Source organism: Microchirus variegatus (genome assembly GCF_963457635.1).
Source record: "Microchirus variegatus genome assembly, chromosome: 3".
NCBI lineage: Eukaryota > Metazoa > Chordata > Actinopteri > Pleuronectiformes > Soleidae > Microchirus > Microchirus variegatus.
Window position 1 is genome coordinate 20,903,161 of NC_139804.1, and position 24,068 is coordinate 20,927,228.

Genomic DNA, 24,068 nt, shown 5'->3' on the forward strand with positions numbered 1-24,068 from the left:
TATATGCAGTTTTAAGTTCAAACACTGGGTGGAGCATTAGCTCAAGACATACATACATGTCAGCTGCAGGTGATGAGCAGCAAGTTGTTGACAGTGTGAAAACTGTAATTGCTCAATGGAAAGTTATCAGTGAAGTTTTATGGACCAGGCTGTTTTTCTGCATGTGCTAACATGAGCATATGTGCAACAACTGTGAATAAACCAATCACAGATACACGTTTGTTTGTGTTTCTTTCTTACTGCTGCTCCTTTGGGGTTTGCCATGGCATATTTTCCGACTTTCATTGTACATCCGCACCATTTCTCTGTTTAGCACATTTATCGCCTGCAAAAAGCTGCTATGTGTTTGTGCATGTGGGTGTGTGTAATACCACATTTGTAAGTCTACTGTTCAACAACAAAATATTTGACGCTGAATTTTAACGCCCTCCTTACAAAAGCTTTTACGGTAACAGGCCTGCGATCCAATGACTCAGGCTGATTTGTAAGGACGTCAACATCCGGTTGTCAAAATAAAATAATGAGCTCAATCTAGATCTGAAAGCACATATTTGAATGTGAAAAATAATATAATTTCTCACAAAACAACTGAATAAAGTGAGGGGATTTATCAACATAGGGTCCACATTTTTGGCAGATGACAAAATGTACATCACATGGACCTCTGTGCAGACACAGAAAGTAGGACCCAACTGTACATACCAGGGTAACTGAGGATGATGAAAGAACAAATTATCTTATTAGGAATAAATCTCCTGTGAAAAGTCTGTAGCCCCCACGTTAATGTAGAAATACACAAATTAGTGTCGAAATTTTTAGTCATTTTCATTACCGAACAGTGTTTATTATAAAATGTGTTTCGGAGTTTGATGATTAATTTACATATGTATTAATTCGTATATATCGTTCATATTGACTTTTTATTATATTAATTTAATTTTAATTGCAATAGTTATTATATAATTTGACAGTTTAGCACCTCCATAGAAAACAGGAGTAGTCTTGTGACTACAGTGGCTGTGTTGATATGACGCTCTTATTGTGAAAGAGTGCGGACGGAAGCTCAGTTGCGTGTCACTGCGTCTCGGGTAACTTGACAGTGGTCCATGAAGAAGCTGTCATTCAGCACCATTCCTCTCCACAGTCAGCCTCCCACAGCAGCATCCTAACCGCAGCATGGCGTCCAACGAGCTGAGTCAAAAGCTGCAGGCGCGAAAGGCCGCCACGCAGGGAACCGAGCCTCGGCCGGAGCCCGAGCTGAGCCCGGTGCGGCCCAAACCGCAGGAAAACCCGCAGGAGAGCGAGGCAGCCTGCGGCGACTCGACGTCCGAGCTTTCCGCCAAACTGACCCGCAGGTTGGACATCAACGAGGGCAACGCTGTTTCGCGACCGACCCGCGTCTTCAACCCCTACACGGAGTTCAAGGAGTTCTCCCGCAAACAGATAAAGGACATGGAGGCGATGTTTCGACGGTAAGGCCCGGGGTCACGCTTCGGTGGTCCGTACATGTCCACGCGTGGGGAGGCGGGGGAGAGATGCAGCACGACGTGTTTGTGGAGCGGGTGGCTCATGATGAGATTAGACTGCTGCTGTTGCCACTGCTTACTGTGAGTAATTCCCAGGGCCGAGGGGTTGCCAGGTCTGCGTGACAGAATCAGCCCCCCCCCCTCAAAAAATAGTCCAATATGTGAATCATATAAAATAAGTGTGGTGTTGACGGATCTATTGTTTTAAAACAAAGAAAGAACCGATTTTTTTTCTTCATGTAACCTAGTAACTAGTGAGGTTTTCTGTTGAATTAAAGTACAATCCTTGCTAATACTTTCTGTAAACATTCAGACCTCTGTTTTATAGCTTTATCTACTCCTGTAGATTAACACTGACGCTGTGAACCAGATTACATTTTTCTCTCAAATGACCATTGTGTAATACTTGGATTTTTTGTTTTTAATAAATTGACATTGAATATATGACATAGGTGTGGGTATTTAAACAATGAAAAAATGTCATAACACCAGTCACTGCCATTATCCAACAAATATTTATAATATTATTTAATGTGTGTAATTGAGGTAATGAGACTTCAACAAGCACTTCTACAAACACAGTCTTCCAAACAAATGCTGCTGTCACCTTGTGGCACCACAAATTACATATGGTGGAGAAAAGGGAAATTAATTTGAATCATTCCAAGCTTTGATTAAACATTATTTAAGTTTGCATAATACTTAATCACTGTGTTCTAAACACGTTCATAATTGGGTAATCATCTATTTATTATCATTGTTAGTATTGCCAACAAGTATGTTTGTATATAGTCACTTTCTGATACAAATACTTTGTTCATAGCCGTAGAAAAAGCCTTTTAAATGTACATAAGGCAATGGCCTTGCTTTATTCAGGCCACCATCTTGTGCAGTCATGTTTCTGCAGCAGCATGAGTGGACAAACCAGACATATTGTACATTTGAAGCAGAGGTTTGCTCCACAAATGAAGAAGAATGTCATTTTTTAGTTGCCCACTAATTATTACACACTGAACCTTTAATGTTAAGTGATAATTTGAACCCTCTAATATTTGCATTAGATAAAAAAAAACCCATATCATTTGATGACATTTTTGGATGTAGAAAATGCAAATTAATTTGACCCTGAAGTCATCTTGTATATGATTGAGAGAACGATTACTGCAACAAATTCTCTGATTTCTCAGCTTCTTAAAGGCAAATATTTTCTGGTTTATTTGCTCCATGTAAGAAAAAAATACAAACATTAAAACGGAATAATTTTGGGGTTAGGGTTAGGTTTGAGAAACACCGATCAACATTATCAAATATTTTCTGACATTTTCTGGACCAAAAGACTAATCGAATAATCTAGAAAAGAATTGACAGATTAATGGATTATGTAAACGATCCATAGTTGCAGCCCTGATATAATTCATATAAGTATATAGTTCTAAATTCTTAGTAGTTGTAAAAAAAATACTGTGCCACTACCATACAATGACAACTCATATGAGTTACAGATTTGTTTTGGTCCAACCAGTATAAGGAAAATAAGATTTTTGAATCTGAGGCTTCTTTATGTGAATCTCTCTTTTTTTTTTTGCACACTGCACCACGGAGTGCAGAGCTGAGAATTGTTTGCACAATAGACCGTGAGGACAGAGTGAATGGTTTGTAGTGTGTGACCTCATAATGTGAGATAAACAATGCCATGTTGGACAGCCCTGGGTTTTTTATTTAGTTCAATCACAGCTCTTTGTGGTTGTATAATTGCACAGGCTCACGTTGTGATTGCTATAATCATGCAGCACTAATCACATGTGAGGAAACAAATTGGCCGGTAGGATTCGCACTTGGTTGGAATTTCTCCCTTTTTTTGGTAATGCAGAAATTGTGGCTTGAGTTCCACAATGTTGTGCTTGGTCTTGGAATGTTTGTATGCGTGTGTGTGTGTGTGTGTGTGTGTGTAGGGCTTGTCCATTCACTCACTGTGGATTATCCTGCTGCACTGTCACATGACCTTGCTTGGACACCGAGTTGAGATTATGGGGCTGTCAAGAGAAGTTGTAAAGAATGTCCAGAGCATCCAGAACACATGCATCTCCTCCCCTGTCTGTCAGACTTCATATTAAAGCAGGGTTTTGTCTCTGTGGATGGCTTTTTAAAGGGATAGTTCAGGGTTTTGAAGTGCGGTTGTCGTGTGAGTTACTTGACACATAGAATTCAACAGCCTGCATTTCACATAAAGAAGTCAGCTGACTGCGCTGTGTGTGTCCCCTGAGCCGAGAATCAGCTTGAGATGCAAAGACTCAGGTCGTTTCTCAATACCCAAGTATGCAAGGATGTACTTAAACCTCATTGAAATGAAAATACGCATCATCACCAAATCTAATGATCACACAAGTATCTAATGACAGAGACGTCAGTGGAGCCAGTGGATCAGGCCGAGGTAACGCTGCTCTGTGCCGGACACTGTGAGCACAGAGCATCCACAGAGGCGAAGATGTTCATCTCCAAGTCGCTGCCAAACTATAAATACGTTATTTCTTAACACAAAAAACACATTTCTGAATTCTAAATTATTAATGTCTTTTCTCAAACGATCTTAAAACTGCAGAAACGACCCCTCTGTCATTGAAACTGCTACTAAAAGCTATGCCTGCTGGAGTCTATGATACCTTATCTCACTGTTTAACCTTTTGCACAATGTAAACCTTAGTCTGTGTTGCTTTGTAAAGGTCCAGAGAGGAAATCAATATTTTTTAATCGCAACACACAGTGATAGAGGCAGCAGGAGACGAACAGATCCTAAGTTCAAATAGGTCAATTTGTGACTTTGGTGTTAAAATCCTTAGTTAGACTTTATCGAAGTAAAGTAAGCTCAGCAAGCATGGTGCGCACTGTCAATAGACTACCAGCTGCAGTGTCCCACTGAGCTAAAAACACAGGTTTTCTCAATGGACTTTGGTGTGCGACAGAGAAAGTGGTGAAAAATATACTGACGTAGATTTAACTGAGCAAACCTTTGCGCTGAGTTTTCATTGAGTGTGAGCTCATCTCTGCTCTGCTGTCTCTCAGCACAGGGGGCTGTTTGTGAGACACTGACTATGAGTAAGTACGTCATAGTCTTTGGATTTGGTCCTGCTACAAAAAGAATCTAAACCAGGCATGTCCAAAGTCTGGCCCGCGGGACAATTACGGCCCTCGGTCAGATTTTGTACGGCCCGCAGCTTTGGTGTTTATACTGTATTATTTATGGCCAGGGACGGGCTGGAACAGAAAATAGGCCTCAGTCATGTGAGCTGGTTAGAAGTTGCGCTTTGAATCCGGAGTCCTGGTGTAACAGGCCATAGTATACAACCAGTCCAGAATAAAGCCACGGTTAAAGTGACCTATGCTAGATTATACCTCAGGTACATTATGGCCTAGGCCGCTTTAACAAGTGTAAATTTTCTTATGCCAGACTATAGCCCTGTAGGCCAGAATATACCCCTCTTGTGTTTTGATTGTATTTACACAGTATATTCACTCACCAATATTTATAAACAGGGTTCACAACCCAGCCATGACGGACAGATTCATGCATTCACCTCCTATTATGTTCTTATCTGACTCCAGATGTGAAAGAAAGGCAGAATTGTTTCATTTGTTCCCCCCTGCGTGGCTTGGATTTGGTTACATTGCCATTTAAAAATGATAATTGTGACAAGGAAAATACAATTATGATTATAAAGCAGTGCATTTGTGTTCACATTATCAAATCTGGCCCTTGTTATAACACGTTTGGACACCCCTGCCTTAAACCATTTATATCAGATACACAAATAAATAAAAATAGTTGCACTGATGCTCACAGTGGGTTTTCCCCAACAGCTCGACTTGGTTACTTCAAAGCAATAGAAAAAGATAAACAAGGGAAAAAATATATTTTCTAAATTAAAACCATGACAGCAAGTACAATAGCTGACTTGTTGTATGTTGTTGTAAAGACTCGTGTTCATCCATGACAGAAGCGTTTGCTGTGCTCTTGGTCAGATGGCAGTAGTGAGCCTCTGGCATTCTTGTGCTCCCACAAACAAGAGCCAAGCTGGTCGACAAGGACCTTTGTGTTCATGGGAATGGAATGTTGTGCCAGGAGAGGAAGCCTCCCGCTGGAATCAGGCCATAATGCAAATGAATTGACAGATGCACACTAATTAGTTAAATGCTGAATGGTGTGTGTGTGTGTGTCTGTTAGTGTGTGTGTCATTTTGTGTATACATTTTTGTTACCTCTGCAACAACAGACGTGATATCACTTTTTTTCACCGATACCGATTTCACAACCTTGAATTCATACTGATACCAGCCCAATGAAAGTCACATATGTGCAGCCCTCACTGTGAGTGTTGGATATCTCTATTTTAGTGAAGTATTTACATATGAGGGTTGATGGCTCATATCAGACAATGCCTTCATGTTAAAAAAAATCTTATTATTTTTTAAGATGCTAGTTGACATAATTTTCTTTTTTCTGCTCGATTTCTCAGGTGCAATGTTACTGCAATACTTTAAGAAACTTTGGGAAGATCTCAGTATAATTTATTTCATCATCGAAGCCAATCCTTTTAAAGAGAGACCAAAGTAAAAGATAAAAAATAGTATCCACTCAGTGCTCCTATCACTGAGAGCAATGGAATTGTAATTGTTTGTTTTTTTTGTCTTCCCCCCAACTCCATTGCTTGTGGCACATGTGTGACATTACACATCACACCTGAGTGCCACACGATGCACGGATGGAAAAAAAAAATATTACAGACCAACCACAGGTCTTTTTTGTGTGTAAAAGAGCTTTAACACTGTCAGTGAATCAGTATATGTGGTCACCATTACATTTAAGATAAAGCATGTTCTGGTTAAAGGCTTGTAAGTACTCTGCGAGAACAGAGAAATGTGTTCTCTCTCCCAGGGCTGCGAGAAAAGAATGACGTCATTATTTGCTTTCATTTGGGAGTTCTTGCAGCTTGTTCTTGACACATCTTCTGGACAGAACTTTCTTCTCGTGTGTCGTCCAACAACTGTTGTGTGATTGGGTGTGGTTAATGCGGAAATGTTGTCATTCCCTATGAGGACTTCTGCACTTGCGTTTCTCGTGAAGTATGAAATGTCCGGGCCAGAACTAACTTTTACTCTTGTTCTTGCCACAAAAAGAACACATTTCTCTCCTGTTCTTGCAGAGTATGTACAGGCCCAGTCCTAATGAGGCAGAACCTCAGTTCTGAGGCCCTGGTTAAAGTTGGAGTTGAGGTTTTGGGCACGGCTGACTATAAATGAATAGGAATCAATGTAGTGCACCAAAAAGAAAGGTTGCATTAACAGGCTTTGACCTGCTTGTATTTCCACAGAGGAAATACCTCTGATAGAATATAAGTGATTAGTGTAGAGAGTGATAGTTACTATTTTTACACTTTAAAGAGTCAGGGGAGCGAGACTGCATTATATCTGTGAAAGTGTGATGGAAAAGTCTCTCTCCCTCTGTGTCACACAGAGAAAAAATGGAAAGCTGCTGCAAATTTCTATAAATACTCGTATCAGACATGAGCCTCTGTGGGGCTCGGCCTTTGGTGATAACAGCTGCCCGCAGTCTTGAGCAGTTACGCTCAGTTTTGGCTGAGCTCCTGCCTCCTCCTATAGATGTGCCGGAGAGGCGTTAAATCTCAAATCTTATATTTTGGAGTGATCAAATAATATGAAGACAAAGTGAAAGTAATGAATAGAGGGTCCCTCCTTCTTGCTTTTGTGTCTTTATCAACTTTATTGATTAAATTGTATTGAATTAACTGGCAAATTGCTTTTGAGTCATATTATCACTCTGCATTTCAAAAAAGTGTTCCCTCTCTATACAACTCATACCTAAGTTTGGGGGGGAAATATTTAACTGCTATATTTCTGACAAATACAGATATTATTATCTGATTTGCAAGTCAAGCCTCAGATTTACGAGAAATTACCACATTTACTTTATCAAAGTATTAACTACTATTCATTATAAGGTTCTCAGATTCAATAAAGATTTCAAAGACCACCTTGTGTGGAATATAAATATTATATAGTCAACTTTAAAAACAAAAAAAGTCTGCTTCACATACATGACAGCATATATGTTTTGATGAATTCAACTTTGAATAATATGGTTCTAATGGATGAAAAACCCAAACTCATATTTAGTTGCATAGAACACAATCAAACATAGAAGACAAAATTGTGATTCTGTTATCATAATCGATGTTAGGACCTGACCCTGTGTGCTTTTTGTTTAAGGTATGACACCGGGAAAGACGGCTTCATCGACCTGATGGAACTGAAGCTGATGATGGAGAAGCTGGGAGCTCCACAGACTCACCTTGGCCTTAAGAACATGATCCGAGAGGTGGACGAAGACTTTGATGGCAAACTGAGCTTCAGAGAGGTGAGACCTCATGGGAAAGCTGAGTCTAAGTGTCACAGTGTACCACAGAAAAAAAACAGCATTTCTATGACATTCACATATGCATTATACACATTATAAACACATGTTACTGGCACAACTAAGTCTACAGGATCATATGTTGTTTCAGTGCCTCATATGTGTTTTTGAACCTCAATGATGTTAGTTATTTACATGGGACTAGACAACAATGAGTGTTTAACTATATATTATAAGACAAAAAAACTACAAATGACCTCAGGGTTATGTTATTGGTGACAAAAAAATAGAGGGCAAGATTTATCATCTAAGATAATATCATGATTTTTGTTTAAAGATGTGCAAATTAGGGGTTGGATCAAAATATCAATTTGGTTACATAATGTTGTCCTTCCTCACACAATACGATCAATCAATACTTTATGGCAAATGTTGATATTTTAATTAGCAAAGGAAGGTGCTCTTAACAGGGTTAGGTAAACAGTCCCTCACTACTTCATGTGTCCTCACGGTGGCGCTGCTCAAATGAATGAGGGAAACTTGGGCGAAAGTTACCTGGCAGAACAAGAGGGAGTTTACAGCGGGATAATGGCGGAGGAAGCTACGTTAAGAGATGCCCTTTACCACATTCAATACATAGATTTTATGCACTTTGTTTTCTGTGTTGTGAATAAATTGAGAAATCCTGCACTTTTAACTTTTCACAGACATTTTGTTTTCTTCAGTTAGACAGATACTGTGATGCATCGCTATATGATAGTCTTGTAATATATTGATTACCACAGAATTGTTGTATCATGACATTATTGGTATCATGGACCAAGTATCGCGTATTGTATCGTGAGGTACCTTGCAATTCCCACCCATAGTCTATATTGACATTGTTGAGTATTTAGATGTCTTTGCAAACACCAATGAAAACACACACTGAAACTCCACACATTTCCTGAATGTGTGTAGCAGAATCCTTCCTTACTTCAGTGTCAGATGACCTCGAGTGAGCCTACAGTACGTGATCACATGACCTCTTGCTAGCATCATCCCAGCCCCCAAAAACATGACAACGCCATCCTCCACAACTGAGTCTTTGAAATAGTTTGATTATTTGCTCTTGCTTATTTGCTGCACAATTTACCTCACGGTATAGCATCTGAACGATTACCCAGAGTGCATTGTTTCTACACTGTAGTTCAATTATAAGTCTTTGAAGTTTTATTTGAATGCTTTCTTGAATGGAAATAAGAGTTGTTTTGCAAAAATTTTTTTTTTCTAAACCAAACCAAATCAAGCCAAAGGTAAAACACAACTAAGGGGGCAGAGGGTGGCAGTGTTGCAGGCAGAGCTCTGAGTCCAGGGAATTGTAAATGAGGTTAAAAAACAGGCAATTAGAAAATAGTGTCAAAGGAACAAAAATGCTAGAGGCAAGAGTCTCAGAGAATCATGGAAATAGGTTTTGTTACCACTCGGCGTGGACGTGACACACTGCCGACTGCGGCTCCAGAAACCAGAGTATAAATAGCAGAAGGAAACAAGGAGATGAGTTGCAGGTGAGTGGCTCAGAAGCTCCGCCCCTCCCCGCCGACCAGTCAGTCTCCTGAAACAAAAGCGGAACACACGACACAGGAAACCAAGATCTTTAACAAAATAAAGGACAGGCACTGACCCCATGACAGAGCTCTCCAAGTGACACTATGATCTTCAATGTTAAAATTCATCGTGGTGTAACAGAAACTGTTAAGATCTGACGAGAGGGAGGGGCAGTTATTATGAAATATATTGCACATACACACGTGTTTTATTGGATTAAAGAATACGAAGAGAAGCGGAGTGAAGAGGAATCAGCATGCTCACTATATGACTCACCTCCGCCAACCTCTCTACCACTGAGTCACAGTTTTTGCATCACATACGAGAAGTATATAAAATGAATAAATCTGACATGGTTTGTTGAGTAAAATAAATAGATATTTCTGCACAGGCAGGCTGTTATAGAGGAGCACTGACATGTTTAAATTGAAGTCAGAGCCACAGTGATTTATAAAAGGTTCTTGTCCTATACCTGAATGAACAGCATCACTACTATCAGCAGTAGCAGTGTTGGACTGACGCTGCGGGGGACCAGAACACATTAAACACAGGTTAACATGGACACTATCTGTTTGGTCGTATCCCTGCAGTTCCTGCTGATCTTCCGCAGAGCAGCGGCTGGAGAGCTGCAGGAGGAAAGTGGTCTGATGGCTCTGGCCAGACTGTCAGAGATCAACGTCTCCACCGAGGGAGTGATGGGAGCCAAAGATTTCTTTGAAGCCAAGGTAAGATGACAGTTTGTACTGTCATTAATGTCACATTTCAGAAAACTCTCTCCAGCTTTCTACTTAAAAATGCAATGGGAAGTCACTCTAAGTCATACAGTAGTTCCCAAATCCATCTGGCCCGACTTTGGCGGGCGTCGCACAGCAGTTGTGGTGCCTGTGAAAAGATGTATAGTAAACAACTACAACATCAACTGAAATTTAAAGTGAATCTTATTTGGTTGTATTTAATGTAAATAATCCATTGCTGTCAACAAATTAAGCCAAAATATGTTGCTGTATTAATTCAATTTCCGTAATTATGTTTCAAATATCAGATTTTAAGTATCTAAATGTTGTGTTCTCATTTATAAAGGTTTAGCATCTTCTCATGAGGCCTTCCCCTATTTGCATGTTATTACACACTTTGAGGTCAGAGCTTGTACGATTTAGGTCAGACAGATCAAGTATTCGCATTTCTCGCTGGTGGATCGTAACCAGATAAGTAGAGCTTCAAAATGCAAAAAGAAGAAACAGGAGCAAGAAACAAAAGAAGAAACAGAGTGAATACCTGATACAAAATGACATGGAAGCCAGCTTTTGATTTTTTAAGGCTATGGTCTTAAACTTTTGATCAGCTGATTAACAGCCTGTTTGAGTTTCAATGCAGTCTTGAATACATTGCCTATTCTTTTTTTTTTTTTCATTTTGAAGCTCTACTTACAATCTGGTTACGATCCACCACCGCGAACTGTGCATACTTTTTTGTCAGGAGTGTATGACTAATGACTAAAACAGTAGGCTGAATAGGCTGCTCACTCCATGACTTTTTTTATATTTATTTGTTTTGTACACTGAAAAAAATGTCTTTCTACATCAGCTGCGACATGAGTACGAAAAATATTGTGTTAATTTCACCACAGAAAAGAATAAATTACCTCTGCAGTTGGGCGCAGGGAAAGACATAAATATATAGCGGGATCAGATATCGGTTAAAAGTCCACTCTTTGTGCGTCCTTTGTGTGTTCTCAGGTGCAGGCTCTGTCTGTGGGCAGCAAGTTCGAGGCTGAGATCCGAGAGGAAAAAGAGGAGCGGAAAAGACAGGATGATGAGAAGAAGCAGAGACAAGCAGCCTTCAAGCAGCTGCAGTCCACCTTCTGCTCCTGACCCACTGAACCCAGTACAGGTCGCACACAACGGCCCTGACATGCTGTCAGAGATCATAGCAACAGCGTCACACTACACTCATACACTTAAACCAGTGTCACAGATATCTCATAGTTTGGCACTTTATAACAAAAATAGAACCATGTGTTTAAGTACATACTTAGTAAGATACTTGAAAAATAACGTCTCCTCACACGACAGGAGCAGGAAATGCTTCTTCCTGCCAGTCTTTCAAAATAAAGGCAGGAATAATAACATTTAAATCATTTAATTTCAAATGCATGAGGAAATATTAAGTGGACGTTCCAGATTCATGCAGATATCATCGGGTTTCTTGTGCATTTCCTGGATCTGTTCTTTGTGTCCTTTGTATAACTGGAAGTTTTCACCTCAGTGTGACGGATTTTAAATGTCATGTTTCAATTCACGTGATCCGTTTTCTCCAACCTTGTCTCCTAAAACGTGCGTCCCCTAAAACGTGCATCCCCACTGCGTCCTTAATTATGTTTGGTTTAGAACGTATTTTCCTGGATCAAAACGATGTTACTGTTTATATGTCTAAAGACGTGCGTAATATCAACGTTATAGTGTTTTAACTGCTTGTGGCGTTCATAACATAGCTGTTTCCTGGTTATCAATGTGGTTAAATTTAGGCACAGTTAATAACCCGTAGTTAGGTTTGAGCACAACAAAAGCACCCGTCTTTTCCACAGCGAGGAAAAGACCATGGGTCTCTTATATAGCGTCAAACATCTTTTACATTTGTCTGTGTTGATTCTCGTTAGTTTTTCTTGTCCTTAAAATCAGTAGCAACTAGAGATTATTTTTCATGAAGGTGTTTTATGAAGGTGCTTGACAGAGAGTTTGCTTAGTTACATGCACCTTTAAATCCTCCTTCTCCACCTTCCTGTGACAGTTTTACCTCAGATACACATGAACTACATCAATACTGGTAATGTGTTAAAAAGAAACACAATGAGACTGCAGAATAGTTGCAGGGGAACGTATCTTTTGGGAGACTTAGTTGCTCTAGTATGATAAAATGAAGTATTAATAGGTCAATCAGTTGCTGGCAATTGCTAATTTGGACCACTGACATGGACTCTAACTTCAGCTGTAGATCTCATAGTAACCAGCCTGTGTTGTCATTGGCTGCACTGAAGCGATTTCAGTCTTTAAAAGGAATTGAAATGTAACCTGATTTTGTTATTGTGCCCACAAATCCCCAGATTAGATGACGCTATCGCTAATCTGTCAAGTCCTACAACCAAGAGAGTTGGTCTGTTTTGTGTGTATTATTTCAGCATTTTGGGAAATATGTTTAATGGCTTTCTTTGTGACAGTGAAATGAAGAGACTGACACTAGAGCATTTCATCAGCTTGTATGCTGTAAGTATGAGGCAGATTAATGACTTGGTTTACGGATAACTTTTGTATTATTGATCCTTTATGTGAATGTCGTTCACGTAAAGAACGTATGAAGAACGTATCTTTGTGAACGACAACAAAACGTTAACACGTTGATATATTTTGTGATAGCTGAACTGAGAGAATCAGTTTACTAATTGTAAAGTGTGAATTTGAAGCAGTTGGTGAACCCCACCCCCTACCCCGCACACATTTTATGCAAACAAAAAAAAATAAATTTATGTATTGGACTAGAGTTCAAAATTGGAGTATGTGAATATTCCTATGTGAATATAAAACAAACGAGAATGAAACTAAAATGAACATGAAATAGATTACTTCATGTGTATGAACTGGACTTTGAACTGGCTCTTTCCAAGTGTGATCTGGCGACACTTTAATGTTTGGATGAGCACAGAACTGTAACTAAAGTCCACGTCCTCATGTTGCTCTCACAGGCAAAACAAACATGTTTCCCATAATGTGTAACTCACTGTCTTTTGTTTCTAAAGCACAATCGACAGCAGCACATGGTAAGATTAAAAATGAAGGACAGCTTCCCTAACGCTGGCTTGGGAGATAATGCTTTTAAGACATAACTATTTATTGTTGTATTTTTTGCTCTAACTTTATATAAAGCAGTCAGCGCATGCAGTGTAGGTGAAATACACAGTGTTAGAAAACGTCTCCAGCCTGAACGCACAAGTGAAGATGAGGTGTACGTGTAGGTGTTGGTTTGACTCACTCACTGCTCCCACTGCTGTCAGGTTTTTATGCTAAGCAAAGCTTAAAAGGGTTAGTTTATTGGAGTGAGGGTTTAATGAGATACTGACACAAAGTCAGGAAATGATATAGAGGTGGCTACTTTGTGGTGACTTGTCTCCCCCAGCCACTTGACAAAAGGCTCACCTTGTTAAAATCTTTGCCTGCTTAAGTCAACATTATCATAACAGTATGTTTACTGCTTTATCTTGCCATGAGATAGTCTTTTTGTGTCACTTTGTAAACATCCGGTGCCAAAGCCCATGGAAAATATAGTGATTTTATCAGGGACAGAGCAGCTGCAGATCTACCACTGCCTTGTTTAGTAACGTAGTGTCACATGGGAAATTCAAAATGAAAGATTTCAAAATCCATCCAGGATTTTGCGAACCTTTTTTCTTCTGAGAGCTACTTTGACAAAATTAAATTGAAAATGGCCAAGAGCTACTTTTACTTCTGTTTTCAACGTTTTTCTCAGTAGTAGTAGCTCATTTCAACCCAAACAAACAAAACAAGGCAATCGGAGATGGCAGACTTCACTCCATTCACGCAACAAGCCTGTAGCGGCCTCTGTTGGTCATATTGGCAAGTGCAAGTGTGGAAGCACAAACAAACACAATCTGTGGAACTGGGAGTGATCTGCATGTTTTTGGACTGTGAGAAGAAACTGGAGAACCCAGAGAAAACCCATGCACACACCGTGCAAACATGCAAACTCCATGCAGAAAGACCCTCGTTCCAACTTTGATTTCAAAATTTGAAGCCCCAGAATAAGATCTACAACTCCTGCCTTGTGTGCAGTGAATCACAGATTTTCTCCATAGACTTTCTTGCTAGGAGTGAGTGGTCGATTGCACTTATCAAGCTTTAGTTTGTGGTTAGAACAATTAAAAAAGGCTTTTTAACCTCACCGTTATCTCAAGATGCCTGGTTCTACTCACAGGGCACAGTGCACAGTGCAGTAGGCACCGATTGTGTGTCAGTATCTCAAAACCTGCTCTATCACTTAAAGCATACTGCCATGCATTTTTTACACTGGCAGCAGACATTGTTTTTGAGACTGCAGAATAGGACATTGTCCCCCTCCTGAAGACAGAAACATATCCTTTTCTCTTTATTTTCCTTCTCCTTTTCACATTAGTGTGCAGAGTTATATCCATGATGCTTGTCAATCATCCCCAAAAGAATCTCTAAAATTCTCTATCCCAGATACTTGATCCCAGGCCTGTCCCAGACTGTGTTAGGTGAAGTCAAGTCTGTTGGGGTCACGTACCACTGCACTGTGGTGATAATAAAAATGACTTGGCTTAATGTCACCAGATTATATTTATATATTTGTGTGTAATTTACATAAAAATACATTATTATTGACACAAAATGAATTCATTTGAACTTTATTTAGGCATTTAACCTAAAAAAAAATGGATAACAGAGAGGCCCTGACCTGAGCAGTGTGTGTTGGTAAATGCTGTTCATGTGTCTGTAATATTGGTTTGAAGTTGTAGCATGTGTCTGAGTTGTCACATTGAATAATACTGTAAGTATCTTAAATGACGTTAATGAAATGTATTTTTTCATGAATAAAATAGTCTATGATGTCATTTGTTGTAGAAAAGACTTGTACGTTGCCAAATATAAAAAGAAAATGTCACTGGAATATATTTTTTGGGCACCTGTAAAGATATTGTGTTGTTTTAATCCCTGTTGGAATGAAAAACTGACTTTATTGCAATAATGGATAATTAAAGCTGATCTTAAAAATACAGAACCTCATTCCATATACAAGAGCGTACAGTTTTTTTTATATACACATCTCTACGTATCTAAGGTTTGTGTCCCAACATGCATTAAAGAAGGATAGTAGTAAAAGTAGTGTATATGGCACTTAATTAGAGTCACAATGAACTGAATCAACTGAAACATTTAAACTTTGAACCCTCAGACTGGCATCAAGGGCCTGAGTGAGTGATTTCTTCATGTGTTATATTACTTTACCTTGGGTACCCTCCATATAGACTTTTGTGTGTGCTTATGTCTGCATGTTAAAATAGTGGATTAATAATTTAAAATGAAGAAAAACTAAAATTATTGAACAGTACTAAACAAAGTTTGAGTTTTTGTCTCAATGTCCAAAATGTCTCTCCTCTCTGCTGACAACGATTGTTGGCTTGGCTTCCTGCAACAGAAATGACTGTAATAAGCACATGTTGGCTTTGACTTGCAACTTTCAGAAACCGCTGGAATCTTCCCGATAGCACAAACCATCATGTAACTACGGTAATGCAAACGTGTCCTTTACGATATGCTCGGTTGGGTTAATTTGACATCAGACTAGATGGTGTTGTTTTCATGCTTGATCACATGATCATGTCATGCATGTTCACATGTCATCAGGGTTTGTCTCTCGTTCCATTACCATCATATTTTGCTTAATTGGTTAGTTACTCACACGCTATGCACTGGTTAATTGCCTCAGGCACAGTCTGCTGAAACTTCCAGATCTAGAAAGTCGCCATAAAGTGCACAACATGTACACTAAATAGCCGCAAGAGGGCTCTCTCACAAATGACACTTTGCCACAGGCTTGAGCTCTCACTGACTGAATGAGTCCACGAGGCTGAAGTTGGACATTTGGACTGGGCCATAATCTCAGTTCTCCTGCTGTGCTGTGAATCACATGTGACATTTAACTTGGTAAGTCATGAGGCCACATTATTAAGAGCTTTGTGTGACACTGACAATATTAAAGCTGGTGTGGGCAAGATCTCCAGAAAATTAGTTAATTGTTGAGTCTCATCTCCAGGAGAAAATTTCATTTTAAGTGAATAAAAGGAGGGAACACAAAGTGGTCCATACTATTAGTGACAAAAATCATCATGGTTAATATCGGTATAACACGTTATTGCTAAAATATGTCTTAATATGTCTTTTAATAAAAAAAACAAAATATGTTATTTCAGGAAGATTTATATTAAAATTATATATATTAAAATGAATCACAATCCAAAACCTTAACGAAACACTGCAAAATAGAGAATATATGTATAAAAACTGTGCAAAACAAACACAGTTAAAAAAAAATCACACTTATAAAACGTTACATCAGTAATTCAAATTTTTTAAATAAAAACAAGAGTCATTACAAACATTTTTTATATTTTTATAAACACCAATAACAAAACAGCACGCTCATCTCGCAAGTTTTCCACACTTTTGGTTATATACCGCAGTTACCATGGTGATTAAAATCAATACAGTAACCTTCACCACTGTGACACCGGTAACCGTTACATCCCAAGTTAATACTACAATCTATCATGATTTATTTTTTTAAACAAATTATTGGTTGTTTTTAATCATTAGTGTTATTGTATTATTCTCTCTAGCTCTTTTAAAAAAATAAAATAATTATTTGAAAGACAATAAATGGACATCTACAGTGTATTGATAGATTTGAGTCAAAGCATATGTGTAGAACTGCCATTCACCAGCAGGGGGCGGCACTGTTAAAGCAGTTGGACATAATCTTCAGTGCAGTTGCCACGGTAACAGTGAAATAATACTTCCAGGCTTGTTTAGAAAATATTTATTTTGTAATGTACACTGTACAGAGGCACTGAAACATATGAAATACAGAGAGAGATCTCATCCTTTAAAATCACAGTTAGTGGAACATTTTTCTTACACAGGTCTGAGGCTGCTACATGATTTGTATTTAAACCATACAGATAACAACACAGTGACTCTTGATCAGAAGGGAAAATAACCCCCAAATACATGCACACTTTCACCACAGCACTTCATCCTGACAAACAAACTTTATTTCTTTGACCTAAAATCATCATCATTAAAAATAATATTGCACAAATCAAAAATAATACATAGATTTTTTTTTTTTTAGTAATCAGCAGTCAATCTGTTAGTTACTATGGAGACCTATCTCATTGATTTAATTGATTCTGGCATATGAAAAGACTAGATATAAAGTCAATGCAAAGACATGGTAAGAAGCACATTTTGAGTTTCTTCTAATGTGTGCACATTGTTTAAGAAACAGAATGGAGTTGCTGTATGTGCACAAGTCAGTGAGGCCAGGACAAAGAAGCACACAGGAAGAGGCAGGACAAACAGTGAGAGAGAAAGCTGAACTACCTGTTGGAACTTTAAATATACAGTACCTCATTTCAAGTTCTGATTTTTATGGTTAGAAGATCTTTGTCTCATAAAAACATTTTTGTATGAAAATTAAATCTGTCTTCACTGCATTGTTCAAGATGCCATTTTATTTGTTGAATGCCGCTCTTACGTTTCTGAAAGTGAACCAAAGTATCAGATTATTGTTAGTGACTTCATCCCAATTTACCTTAATCTTGTCATACACAGCGTGACCACACAAACCTTAACTGAAAAGAAAATAAATACTGAAAAACAATGATCAGATGATACTTTGGATTTTGTTTATCTGGCTCTAGTATGACAAGACTGGATGATGTGTGAGGGATATTTGTAGCAGAAAGTGGGTGTTTTGTCTACTGCCTGCATTTTATTTCTTTTTATTGTATGTTTTCTGCTCTTTTAATCATGTTTTGTAAGGTGACCTCGAGTGCTTTGAAAGGTGCCCTTAAATTAAATGCATTATTATTATTATTACTATTTTAAACTGTGGAGTTGACAACAGATTATTGTACAGTAATTTCACATTTCAATGAGGTCTCCAGGTGTTTTGTGAGCATCTGATCACGCTGTTTTTTTAGTGATGTAGCCATGTTCTGACATCTTTGCTATTAATACGTTATCTTGTCACAATGTTATTTATTGCAAAAAACCTAAAAAAAGTAGTAAAAAATAAAAATTCAATCAATTTTGCAACAGTACTTGTTCATGCTGACCTTCTGAAAGGGGTGCCCTCTACTGGTCAAGCATTGCAGCCCACTTAAATGGAAGTAAAGTAGTAGGAAGCCAGTGGAGGATCATTAAGCTGGGAGCTGCTTTAAGGCCTCAGAGTGAGTGAAATGACAGCAGCACCCATGTCTGTGATACATTTTCATTTCAAAACAAATTCTATTCATTAAAATCAAGAAGTTCATGACAGAGACACCCGGCCCACTGTTACCCTCCCCAGATGCCCCACTGACACTACCGTCTGTCCTATTGAGACCTCCCCTACAGCATCTTTACTCCATCCTGTCGCTTCCATCTCCGTTGATCTGCACGACGCAATCCTTGTTCAAAGGTTCCTTTGAGTGGCTTGTTTCAAATTGCTGGGTGCTCACCATGTACCTCCCCCGAGCATCAAGCAGCAGCGCTGGCACAAAGCAACGGTCAAATTGTATCTCTTGCCGCAGGTAGGAGGTTCTCTTCTGACAGGAGTCACCAGTTCCCTCTTGCAAGGCCGAGAGGAAAACCACCAGCTCAAAGTGGGTGGATGTGCCCTCGCACAGGGCAGGGTAGAGGGGGCTGCTGCAGTCCAGTGGGTGGTAAAAGGTGAGTGGGTAGATGAAAAAAGGACAAGGCTGCTGGCCCAGATTATCCAAGCGGAAGTCCAAAGAAGTCTGGTGAAGGGCCTGACCGTCATGCTCCTCGTAGAGAACGGCACTCACCTTCACATCCACCAGGGGCCGCTGCAGCAGGTTGGTGGCTCTCAGCATGAGGCACTTTTGGCCCTGATGTTGTCCCACCAATGCATACGGGCTGAACTGGATGGCTCCTGCCCTTTTCTGGGGACGTGCGATCTTGGCTACAAATGCACCTGAGAAAAGACAGTGAGTCATGAGTAGTTTTTGTAGAAGCAAGAGAGGAATGGCAGCTAAATGTTCTCTGTTTGTGTCTGACACAAGCTGTCTTTTACAAACTATTCTCTGGTGGCAAAATATACACAGCTTGAACGATGAAGAGAGAGTGGGCCTCATGTTTAAAAGACTACACAGCTACCCAGTCACTGTGAAACTGGGTGCATATGAACAAGTGACGCATGCCGTCTTAGTTCCACCCAAAAATTAATAGTCAACAGACTTAAAAATGCCACCTGGCAAATACAGTAGCAAAGAAGTGGCCAAAAAAGTGTGGAATTGGAATTTAAATTAAACAAAAGAATTGAGGTAGAGTGTCAATGGGATTCAACTAGCTCTGAGGCTGCACTGGGTCCAAATAAAGGTTAAGAAATTAAAGCTCCAGTGTGGAACCTTGTTGTTGTGACGTAAAATGCGTCACTCTGTGAGCAGTACGGGGAAAAACAAACAACTGTTGTGCTGAGAAACGCAGAGAGTCTCTCTCTCTCTCTCTCTCTCTCTCTCTCTCTCTCTCTCTCTCTCTCTCTCTCTCTCTCTCTCTCTCTCTCTCTCTCTCTCTCTCTCTCACACAACTCATTTGGCAAAAAAATATGTCAAACATGAAAGATTCAAATGTTGCATCTGAATTAACAATCTATAAATCTGCCATAAGCACAAGTTGGGATCCAATTCTGCTCACATTACACACAGTATATAAGCAAATGGACACAGGAGTTATACAGTGCTATCATTCATCTATTATCACAGATGAGTTAAATGGATCCTGCACTTTAAAACAAGCCGCCCCAGGTGGTGAGAAAATACAACCAGACCTTTGTTAACCATGACATCTTTTGCATTTCTTTCTATAATAGGAGAAGGATCCCCCTACCATGTGACTCTTCCTGAGGTCTGTGGTTGTTTTCCTCTGCTCAAAGGTTTATTTCTGGTAGCGTTTCCTCGCCCTTGTTGAAGGTCAAGGAAAAATATTGCACCATGTTAAGCCCTATCAAGCAAATTCAAGAATACAGGCTAAACGTCTATATTGATTTGATATGATGTATGTTATGCATGCACACAAAATAAAAATAATGTATTATCCAGCTGCTGAGCCTTTGACAAGTTGCAATTCATTCCTGGTGAAAATGATCACATATTCACCAGAATACTTCCATGGTATGTGTATTCAGATCCTTCATTTAAGTGTGGCCATGGTTTAAAAGTAATTAACTAGTTACGAACTGCACTTACAGTAAAAAGTATGGGTCAACACAGATATCAGAAGTCTCACTGTTATCCATTGTTTTCGAAAAAGAAACTTACACAGATTATTCTTAGCAAATATTACACGTTCTGACCTTTTCAGACCTCAGACCAATTCCCTTCAGTGTTTTAAAGAGAATTAAATGTCATGGTGGTGGAGCCTTATTTTGAAGGTCATAAAGGAAAAGATACGAACACACCAGCTTAATCTTTGTCAGTGTTGTATTTAAAAACCAATGTTTTTCTCACACAATATCGTTGTAAGTTTAAGTTTGTTCAGTTACAACATTTTACAGTGTGTTATTAATGTGTAAAAAAAAACTCACTGCTCTTCTGATAATATGGAACCAGGAGTCACACATTAATCTGCCAAAAGGAAGTTGATGAATTTGTCACACATTTGGTTATACTCATGGGATAAGAAACATACCTTTTTGATATATACTGTATATTGAGGTTGTAGATAAGTGATAATTCAAGGATTCTAACCATTTAACACAAGGCTCCCCTAATCATAAAATCTATGACTACTGAAGTCTATGATATCTTAAGAACATGTTCACCACTTCTTCTGACCATCGGTCAGCCTTTTCTGATTTTGACTTTGATGTGGGAGATTAAGCTGTTTTTAATCTTCCGTTTCCTGTCAAAAAGGCAGTAATGGCAGGATAGAGCACGAAACATATTGTTAAGATATCTTAGACTTAAGCTAGTGTACATTTTATGAGGTGGATAAAATCTGTTATTGCCTCTTTTCCCACACTGGCAGCCTCTGTGTTTGGTTCCCATTTCCTGCACTGACTTCAATCACACTTCAAAAAACCTGAATTATCACTGCTATATCTCAGTGATAATTAGCACAGTGTCAGCACTGTGCTTGTTCAGAAAAAGAAAAAAATAGGACTCAGCTGAGAAGAAGCAATGGACTTTAAAAAGCATGCTGGATGTCATATTTTAAGAAGGACAATGTACAGTGAGCTAGTGATTACTGTGAAAAATGCTTCAGCGTGATTCACGTTTCCTGCATCATGCTGTTCTAGTCTACTAACCCTTATAAGTACAAGTAACTTGTGACTCATCAGATGTGGTGCAAACAACTGAACAGAACTTAAATTGACTTGTCTTTTATTTTAGTTTTGTTAGTCTTGCAGTGTTATTACCTGGTGTCTCTCTTTTTGTTTTCCTGTGTATTCTGTTGACTTCTCTCATTAGTCTCTAACAACCACCCTTGTTGAATTAGCTCCACCTGTTCCTCATTATCACCTGTCGCTCGCCACCAAAAGTAGTTGATGTCAGCAGCCTGCATGCAACTTTGAACAGATTTGTTCACACTATACACCAATTACTCATGAATATTTATGTTAACATAACTCAGTTTAACTGTGTAATTCCAATTTTAATTCTAAATTCATTTATGTACTTCCTACATTTTTATATCTTTATTATTATTGCTATTATGAAGTTTGAAGCATTTCCTGAGTGTGATCTGGTGGGTTTAGTGTGATGGAAAAAATAAATAAATAAGGAAAAAAAGGGGTAACTATGAAGGCGTTCTTGCATGAGGCACACTATATTTCAACAAGACTCCATTATTATTATTATAACTATTATTATTACTACTACTAATAATAATAATAATAACAATAATAATAATAATAATAATAATAATAATAATAAAAAATTTTATGACTGTACTGTAAGTTTATGAACAACCCATTATTTAGGGCTTAACTTCAATATTGTGTCCCACACAATAATAATTGGCCATATTTCAGTCCTGATCTGGCCCTGCCGACAAACGTGGGTTCCTTTGGATTTTAGGCTGATCTGAACAGATTATCTGGCTAAATGATCCTGTAGTGTGAGGGGTTAACAGACACTATTTTATCGTCATCGGACGCATCAGTCTTTCCGATTTTAAATAAACATGTTCTATATTACGAATGAACAGCGATTCGAGCGTGAGCAATGTGAGTTGACCAGGAAATGTTGCATACTTTTCTTTAGAACCGTTACTACGAGCCAAGTTCATTCCTTGAGTCTTCTTCATCCACATTTTTTTTTGCATTTCTTAGTATAAAACATCACACAAACAGCAATTAACTGATTAATTAACTGTTTCTTCTGAAGTCACGTTGAATCATGTGGGTTTCTGTGAGATCCCAAATCCCTGGAATCAATTAAAACATTGAAAATGTTTTGGTGTTGATATAAGCTTATACATACTGTCAAAGTTAAAGCGGCTGTCAGCAATGTCATTGTTTGACTTCCTGTCTGTTGCTCCCATTAGCATAGATCCGCATGTTCAGATATTGTACCTACCAAACATATTTGGGAAATTCATTCATTAAGGATATATGACTATGAAAATCAGAAGTCCTTTATGGAAAAGGGTTTATGAGGTAAAGGGTGTTGGTGACGCACACCTGGTGGTCGACCCTTGCTCTCGACATCATCTACGCTCCTACCTCCACCACGTTTGGTGAAGCAGTTTAACCTCATGAGCAGAGGACCACCTCTGATTGGATCAAATGTTGTGAGATACGAGAAAAGTTTCCCTTAGACTGAGACTGATATCCTCATGTCACTCTAGATCAGTGAGAGCTGTCAGGATATATAATTATTTTACACAGATTTGAACTTGTGCAGATGTGTAGAGACAAGTCTTTAGCAACATGATAGATTTACCTGTGATGAAAGCTTCCAGCATGAGCCCCAGCAGCATCTGAACAGCCAGTAGTGCTATGGCACTAGGACAGTCCCCACTGGGGAACATGGTGCCATATCCAATCGTCAGCTGTGTCTCCAGGGAGAAGGAAAAGGCAGCAGTGAAGCTGGTTATGTGTTTCACACAAACCACATGCCCCTGGGGAGGCGCATCATGATCCTTTACTGCCAGGTCTCCATTGAGGTGAGCCAGCAAGTACCACATGCAGGCAAACAGCAGCCAGTGGGCGAGGAAGGAGGCACAGAAGGCCAGTAGAACCCATCTCCATCGCAGACCTACCAACAGTCCCCACAAGTCCTGCAAGGCCAGCAGCCAAGCTCTGCCAGAGGCCCCACACCATGAACCAGAGGGACACAGAGGAGGACTAAGAGAACAGCGTCCATCTTTGGTGACCAGGCGCTGGTGAGGTGGAGAAGACAAGAGAGGAGAAGAAGAAGCCTTTCCACCCAGAACACTGCTGGTGGATTTGGTTGTCATGGTTAGAGGTGGATCACAAGCAGGGCAGGTTCAAAGTGAGGATGATCCTGCAATGAAATGATGAAAGACACCCAGACATTATTCATGAGAGGTTTGAAGTAGATAGCAATATCAGTTCATCTCTGTATCCAGCATGGCATAGCAGGAAGTCGAATGCTTATGGTGTTTTTTGTTTTTTCATTGTAGAATTTGGAGTGTGTGGTTTATGATGGCCTTTACTTCATACCCTTCCTTAGCATGTCATTCAACAATA

The 24,068-nt window shown here is 39.2% G+C and overlaps 2 protein-coding genes across 2 annotated transcripts; one reads left to right on the forward strand and one right to left on the reverse strand.

Moving 5' to 3' along the window:
- Positions 1–1,170: 1,170 nt before the first annotated feature.
- Positions 1,171–11,968, forward strand: efhd1 (EF-hand domain family, member D1). The gene is made up of 4 exons (XM_083886710.1): positions 1,171–1,472; positions 7,808–7,955; positions 10,130–10,264; positions 11,276–11,968. Exons 1-4 carry the CDS (start codon positions 1,177–1,179, stop codon positions 11,408–11,410), a joined length of 714 nt encoding a protein of 237 aa, XP_083742836.1. The 5' UTR covers positions 1,171–1,176; the 3' UTR covers positions 11,411–11,968.
- Positions 11,969–18,753: 6,785 nt separating this feature from the next.
- kcnj13 (potassium inwardly rectifying channel subfamily J member 13) lies at positions 18,754–23,815 on the reverse strand (the record flags this gene model as incomplete). The annotated part of the gene is made up of 2 exons (XM_083887312.1): positions 18,754–19,328; positions 23,299–23,815. The coding sequence occupies 2 exons, from the start codon at positions 23,813–23,815 to the stop codon at positions 18,754–18,756; spliced, it is 1,092 nt and encodes a 363-aa protein (XP_083743438.1).
- Positions 23,816–24,068: the final 253 nt, after the last annotated feature.

Coding starts and splice junctions, on each gene's coding strand:
- efhd1 (XM_083886710.1), top strand. CDS start 1,177: ATGGCGTCCAACGAGCTGAGTCAAAAGCTGCAGGCGCGAAAGGCCGCC. Junction 1,473..7,807: donor ATGGAGGCGATGTTTCGACG/GTAAGGCCCGGG, acceptor TTTTTGTTTAAG/GTATGACACCGGGAAAGACG. Junction 10,265..11,275: donor AAGATTTCTTTGAAGCCAAG/GTAAGATGACAG, acceptor GTGTGTTCTCAG/GTGCAGGCTCTGTCTGTGGG.